The 7,228-nt window shown below is 59.6% G+C and overlaps 1 protein-coding gene across 1 annotated transcript in view; it reads left to right on the top strand.

Annotated features, from left to right (window-relative positions):
• Positions 1–227: 227 nt before the first annotated feature.
• Positions 228–7,228, top strand: part of LOC139250547 (separin-like) — a gene marked incomplete at its 3' end in the record, with an annotated part of 11,059 nt that continues 4,058 nt past the window's right edge. The window contains exons 1-3 of the mRNA XM_070872924.1: positions 228–455; positions 1,340–1,533; positions 4,871–4,998. Of these exons, the coding sequence (XP_070729025.1) occupies positions 343–455; positions 1,340–1,533; positions 4,871–4,998 (435 nt within the window). The remainder of the gene's footprint in view (positions 456–1,339; positions 1,534–4,870; positions 4,999–7,228) is intronic.

Below are 7,228 nucleotides of genomic sequence, written 5' to 3'. Positions count from 1 at the left end.
CCTTGTACAAGGCCTTGTCTTATACTCAATTATCCCATGGATAATTTGGTGGGAGGGGGTGGCCTTCGTGTACCCGCGGGAGTGGATGTGTTTAAAGGGGTGCTGGAAACAGTGTGTGGATTTTCATATATCTCTCTCTCTCTCTCTCTCTGTCTCTCTCTCTCCCCCCCACCCCCACCCCCTCTCTCCCCCCCACCCCCACCCCCTCTCTCCCCCCCACCCCCACCCCCTCTCTCCCCAGATGTTGCATCCCTGGATGCTGTGTACAGCTGCCTGTCGGAGGCCGCTTGTGCCGTCAGCCACTGCCCACCCAGCGAGCTGTACTCTCGGGCCTGCCGGCTGATGGCTCTGTGCCTGGGATGCCGAGACCACTACACCACGGCGTACCTACTGAGCGAGTCTGTGGCCATCACTGCTCGACACCAAATGATCCACAGTCTTCACCGCAAGTCCCAGTAAGATCGCTCGGCCTGTGTCTGCACTAACTGCAGCAGTGATTGCTGCTCGTCCCGTGTATCGCGGGGGGGGGAGGACTCGGAGGGGCAGTATTGAGGGAGTGCCGCACTGTCGGAGGGGCAGTACTGAGGGAGCACCGCACTGTCGGAGGGGCAGTACTGAGGGAGTGCCGCACTGTCGGAGGGGCAGTACTGAGGGAGCCCCGCACTGTCGGAGGGGCAGTACTGAGGGAGTGCCGCACTGTCGGAGGGGCAGTACTGAGGGAGTGCCGTACTGTCGGAGGGGCAATACTGAGGGAGCGCCGCACTGTCGGAGGGGCAGTACTGAGGGAGCCCCGCACTGTCGGAGGGGCAGTACTGAGGGAGTGCCGCACTGTCGGAGGGGCAGTACGGAGGGAGTGCCGCACTGTCGGAGGGGCAGTACTGAGGGAGTGCCGCACTGTCGGAGGGGCAGTACTGAGGGAGTGCCGCACTGTCGGAGGGGCAGTACTGAGGGAGTGCCGCACTGTCGGAGGGGCAGTACTGAGGGAGTGCCGCACTGTCGGAGGGGCAGTACGGAGGGAGTGCCGCACTGTCGGAGGGGCAGTACTGAGGGAGCACCGCACTGTCGGAGGGGCAGTACTGAGGGAGCGCTGTACTGTCGGAGTTGACTGGGAGGGTTTATGTGCACCCCCTTTCCCCTGGGGAACGAAGACGGGGCAATAAACGGGGGCTGGCTGGTGGTGGGGGAGGAGAAAGACCCTGTGTGCGGAGTGAGCTGTGGGTGGGGCGGCCCCCCCAGAGTGTGGGCCCCTGGGTGTCGGGAGGGGGGGGTGCTGGGACAAGGGGCCCGCATGGTGCTGCCTACTAGCCAGTGACTGTGTCTGCTTTACTACCTCCCCCAGGAAGAACAAGAAGACCCGAAGCTTGGATGTGACGGAGGGGCTGCAGGAACTGACCCTGTCCGACGACACTGACCCCCAGTCCCAGTATCTCACCGAGCTCGACTCCCTGTTTGAGTTCAGCGTCACTGACCCTGCTCGGTGGCCCCAGGAGAACAGCAACTCCTTCAGGGAGCAGCTGCAGAACATCCCAGACGGTAAGAGCTGGTGCACCAGAGAGAGGTAACTGTCCTGAAACGGGCAGGAATTGGGAAATGTTGGTGTTCAGAGGGACCTGGGCCGCCTTGTACACCAATCACACAGTTAACATGCAGGTACAGCAAGCAATTCATGGTACGTTGGCCTTTATTACAGGAGGAATCGTGTGTCAGAGTGAAGAGGTCCTGCCATTATATAAGCCCCTGGTGGGACCACACCTGAAGTATTGTGCACGGTTTTAGTCTCCTTACCCAAGGAAGGATATACTTGCCATTGAGGGAGTGCAGCGAAGGTTCACCAGACTGATTCCTGGGATGGGGGGATTGTCCGATGAGCGGACTGCTCCGATAAACTCGAGTTCAGAAGGCTGAGGGGTGCTCTCATTGAAACACGCACAATTCTGAGGGGGATTGACAGGGTAGATGCAGGCAGAGGGTGTTTCTCCCCGGGCTGGGGAGTCCAGAACCAGGGGTCACAGTCTCAGGATAAGGGGTCAGCCTGAGGAGGGAGATGAGGAGGAATTTCTTCACTCGGAGGGGGGTGAATCTCTGGTATTCTCTACCCCACAGGGCTCAGTCGTTGGGTACACTCAAGGCTGGGATTGTTATCTTGTTGGATACTGAGAGGCATGTGGATCGGGCAGGAAAGTGGACATAAACTTGAAGATCAACCCCGATCTCATTGAATGGTGCAGCACCCTGAATCCTGGCCATTACTCGGGGTGTAAGGGCTGGGTCCTCACTGCCCATTACCTGGGGTGTAGGGGCTGGGACCTCACTGCCCATTACCCGGGGTGTACAGGCTGGGTCCTCACTGCCCATTACCCGGGGTGTAGGGGCTGGGACCTCACTGCCCATTACCCGGGGTGTAGGGGCTGGGACCTCACTGCCCATTACCCGGGGTGTAGGGGCTGGGACCTCACTGCCCATTACCCGGGGTGTAGGGGCTGGGACCTCACTGCCCATTACCCGGGGTGTAGGGGCTGGGACCTCACTGCCCATTACCCGGGGTGTAGGGGCTGGGACCTCACTGCCCATTACCCGGGGTGTACAGGCTGGGTCCTCACTGCCCATTACCCGGGGTGTAGGGGCTGGATCCTCACTGCCCATTACCCGGGGTGTACAGGCTGGGTCCTCACTGCCCATTACCCGGGGTGTAGGGGCTGGGATCTCACTGCCCATTACCCGGGGTGTAGGGGCTGGGTCCTCACTGCCCATTACCCGGGGTGTAGGGGCTGGGTCCTCACTGCCCATTACCCGGGGTGTAGGGGCTGGGACCTCACTGCCCATTACCCGGGGTGTACAGGCTGGGACCTCACTGCCCATTACCCGGGGTGTAGGGGCTGGGACCTCACTGACCATTACCCGGGGTGTAGGGGCTGGGACCTCACTGCCCATTACCCGGGGTGTAGGGGCTGGGACCTCACTGCCCATTACCCGGGGTGTAGGGGCTGGGACCTCACTGCCCATTACCCGGGGTGTAGGGGCTGGGACCTCACTGACCATTACCCGGGGTGTAGGGGCTGGGACCTCACTGCCCATTACCCGGGGTGTAGGGGCTGGGACCTCACTGCCCATTACCCGGGGTGTACAGGCTGGGACCTCACTGCCCATTACCCGGGGTGTACAGGCTGGGTCCTCACTGCCCATTACCCGGGGTGTAGGGGCTGGGACCTCACTGCCCATTACCCGGGGTGTAGGGGCTGGGACCTCACTGCCCATTACCCGGGGTGTACAGGCTGGGACCTCACTGCCCATTACCCGGGGTGTAGGGGCTGGGACCTCACTGCCCATTACCCGGGGTGTAGGGGCTTGGACCTCACTGCCCATTACCCGGGGTGTACAGGCTGGGTCCTCACTGCCCATTACCCGGGGTGTAGGGGCTGGGACCTCACTGCCCATTACCCGGGGTGTAGGGGCTGGGACCTCACTGCCCATTACCCGGGGTTGTAGTGGCTGGGACCTCACTGCCCATTACTCGGGGTGTAGGGGCTGGGTCCTCACTGCCCATTACCCGGGGTGTAGGGGCTGGGACCTCACTGCCCATTACCCGGGGTGTAGGGGCTGGGACCTCACTGCCCATTACCCGGGGTGTAGGGGCTGGGACCTCACTGCCCATTACCCGGGGTGTAGGGGCTGGGTCCTCACTGCCCATTACCCGGGGTGTACAGGCTGGGACCTCACTGCCCATTACCCGGGGTGTAGCGGCTGGGACCTCACTGCCCATTACCCGGGGTGTACAGGCTGGGACCTCACTGCCCATTACCCGGGGTGTAGGGGCTGGGACCTCACTGCCCATTACCCGGGGTGTAGGGGCTGGGTCCTCACTGCCCATTACCCGGGGTGTAGGGGCTGGGACCTCACTGCCCATTACCCGGGGTGTAGGGGCTGGGACCTCACTGCCCATTACCCGGGGTGTACAGGCTGGGACCTCACTGCCCATTACCCGGGGTGTACAGGCTGGGACCTCACTGCCCATTACCCGGGGTGTACAGGCTGGGACCTCACTGCCCATTACCCGGGGTGTAGGGGCTGGGACCTCACTGCCCATTACCCGGGGTGTACAGGCTGGGTCCTCACTGCCCATTACCCGGGGTGTAGGGGCTGGGTCCTCACTGCCCATTACCCGGGGTGTAGGGGCTGGGACCTCACTGCCCATTACTCGGGGTGTAAGGGCTGGGTCCTCACTGCCCATTACCCGGGGTGTAGGGGCTGGGACCTCACTGCCCATTACCCGGGGTGTACAGGCTGGGTCCTCACTGCCCATTACCCGGGGTGTAGGGGCTGGGACCTCACTGCCCATTACCCGGGGTGTAGGGGCTGGGACCTCACTGCCCATTACCCGGGGTGTAGGGGCTGGGACCTCACTGCCCATTACCCGGGGTGTACAGGCTGGGACCTCACTGCCCATTACCCGGGGTGTAGGGGCTGGGTCCTCACTGCCCATTACCCGGGGTGTAGGGGCTTGGACCTCACTGCCCATTACCCGGGGTGTAGGGGCTGGGACCTCATTGCCCATTACCCGGGGTGTAGGGGCTGGGACCTCACTGCCCATTACCCGGGGTCTAGGGGCTGGGACCTCACTGCCCATTACCCGGGGTGTAGGGGCTGGGACCTCACTGCCCATTACCCGGGGTCTAGGGGCTGGGACCTCACTGCCCATTACCCGGGGTGTAGGGGCTGGGACCTCACTGCCCATTACCCGGGGTGTAGGGGCTGGGACCTCACTGCCCATTACCCGGGGTGTAGGGGCTGGGTCCTCACTGCCCATTACCCGGGATGTAGCAGTTCCGACGACACTGCCCATTCACTGACCCCGTGCTGTGTCCATGTGTAGGTGTGGTGGTCTGCCTGTTGACTCTGGCCAGAGTCTCCCCGAGCGATACTGGGGACCTGTTGCTGGTGTCGAGGTTGGAGAGGGGAAGAGTTCCAGTCACTGTACAGATCCCCACGGAGCAGGGGCCGGTGAGTGGTTCTGGGGGTCAGGGAGGGCAAGGGGTAGGTACCCCGTACTGCGCAAGTGGTAGGTTTATTGACCCATAATCTCAGGCGTAAAATACTCGCCACTGTCTGACCTTGTGACTAACTCTCTGATTCAAGGTCGTGTGGCCGAGCTCAGCTCCTCGACTCGAGCCCCATCATCCCAGGTCCTGTGTTTCAGGTGAGAAGTTAAACCAAGGTCCCATCTGCCCCCTCAGGCGACTGTAAAAGATCACAGTCACTGTTTTGAAGAGCAGGGGAAGTTCTCCCCGATCTTCTGAGGCCAATATTTCTTCATCACAGGCAGTCCCTCGGAATCGAGGAAGACTTGCCTCCACTCTAAACATGAGTCCTGAGGTGGCTGAACAGTCCAATACGGGACCCACAGTCCCTGTCACAGGTGGGACAGATAGACGTTGAGGGAAGGGGTGGGTGGGACTGGTTTGCCGCACGCTCCTTCCGCTGCCTGCGCTTGGTTTCTGCACACTCTCGGCGACGAGACTCGAGGTGCTCAGCACCCTCCCGGATGCACTTCCTCCACTTAGGGTGGACTGGTCTTTGGGCCAGGGACTCCCAGGTGTCGGTGGGGATGTTGCACTTTATATTAGGGAGGCTTTGAGGGTGGTCCCTTGTAACGTTTCCTCTGCCCACCTTTGGCTCGTTTTCCCGTGAAGGAGTTCCGAGTAGAGCGCTTGCTTTTATTTATCCCCCAGTCAACATCACTAAAACAGATTATCTGGTCATTATCACATTGCTGTTTGTGGGAGCTTGCTGTGCGCACATTGGCCGCCATGTTTCCGACGTTACAAGGCTAAGTGGGAAAGTAAGCTGTAAGGAGGACAGATTCTGCAAAGGGATATGGATAGACTGAGGTGAGGTGGCAGATGGAGTATAATGTGTAGAATAGAAAAACAGAATATTTTATAAATGGTGGGAGACTATTAAATGTCGGTATTCAGAGTGATTTGGGTGTTTTTGTGCATGAACCACAAAGTTAGCCTGTAGGTTCAGCAAGCAACAAGGAAGGCAAATGGCATGTTGGGCTTCATTGCAAGGGGCTTGGAGTACAGGAATGAGGATGTCTTACTCCAGTTATACAGGGCCTTGGTGAGACCTCACCTGGAGTATTGCACGCAGTGTCGGTCTCCTTACCCAAGGAAGGCTATACTTGCCATAGAGAGAGTGCAGCGAAGGTTCGCCAGACTGATTCCTGGGATGGGGGCATGTCCGATGTGGAGAGATTGGGTTAATATTCCCTAATGTTTAGAAGAATGAGAGGTGCTCTCATTGAAACGTACACAATTCTGAGGGGGGTGACAGGGTAGATACAGGAAGGGTGTTTCCCCCCCGGGCTGTGGGGAGCGTAGAACCAGGGGTCACACGGTCTCGGGATAAGAGGTCGGCCACTTAGGGCTGAGATGAGGAGGAATTTCTTCACTCGGAGGGGGGTGAATCTCTGGAACTCTCTGCCCCAGAGGGCTCAGTCGTTGGGTATATCCAAGGCTGGGATCGATAGATTTTTGGGGTCTAGTGGAACTCTCTGCCCCAGAGGGCTCAGTCGTTGGGTCTATCCAAGGCTGGGATCGATAGATTTTTGGGGTCTAGGGGAACTCTCTGCCCCAGAGGGCTCAGTCGTTGGGTCTATCCAAGGCTGGGATCGATGGATTTTTGGGGTCATGGGGAACTCTCTGCCCCAGAGGGCTCAGTCGTTGGGTCTATCCAAGGCTGGGATCGATAGATTTTTGGGGTCTAGGGGAACTCTCTGCCCCAGAGGGGCTCAGTCGTTGGGTATATCCAAGGCTGAGATGGGTAGATTTTTGGGGTCTAGGGGAACTCTCTGCCCCAGAGGGCTCAGTCGTTGGGTATATCCAAGGCTGGGATCGATGGATTTTTGGGGTCTAGGGGAACTCTCTGCCCCAGAGGGCTCAGTCGTTGGGTATATCCAAGGCTTAGATCGATAGATTTTTGGGGTCTAGGGGAACTCTCTGCCCCAGAGGGCTCAGTCGTTGGGTATATCCAAGGCTGGGATCGATAGATTTTTGGGGTCTAGGGGAACTCTCTGCCCCAGAGGGCTCAGTCGTTGGGTATATCCAAGGCTGGGATCGATAGATTTTTGTGGTCTAGGGGAACTCTCTGCCCCAGAGGGCTCAGTCGTTGGGTCTATCCAAGGCTTAGATCGATAGATTTTTGGGGTCTAGGGGAACTCTCTGCCCCA

Source organism: Pristiophorus japonicus, unplaced genomic scaffold (genome assembly GCF_044704955.1).
Source record: "Pristiophorus japonicus isolate sPriJap1 unplaced genomic scaffold, sPriJap1.hap1 HAP1_SCAFFOLD_3884, whole genome shotgun sequence".
In the NCBI taxonomy this organism is placed as follows: domain Eukaryota; kingdom Metazoa; phylum Chordata; class Chondrichthyes; family Pristiophoridae; genus Pristiophorus; species Pristiophorus japonicus.
This window is presented reverse-complemented; position numbering and strand designations above follow the sequence as displayed.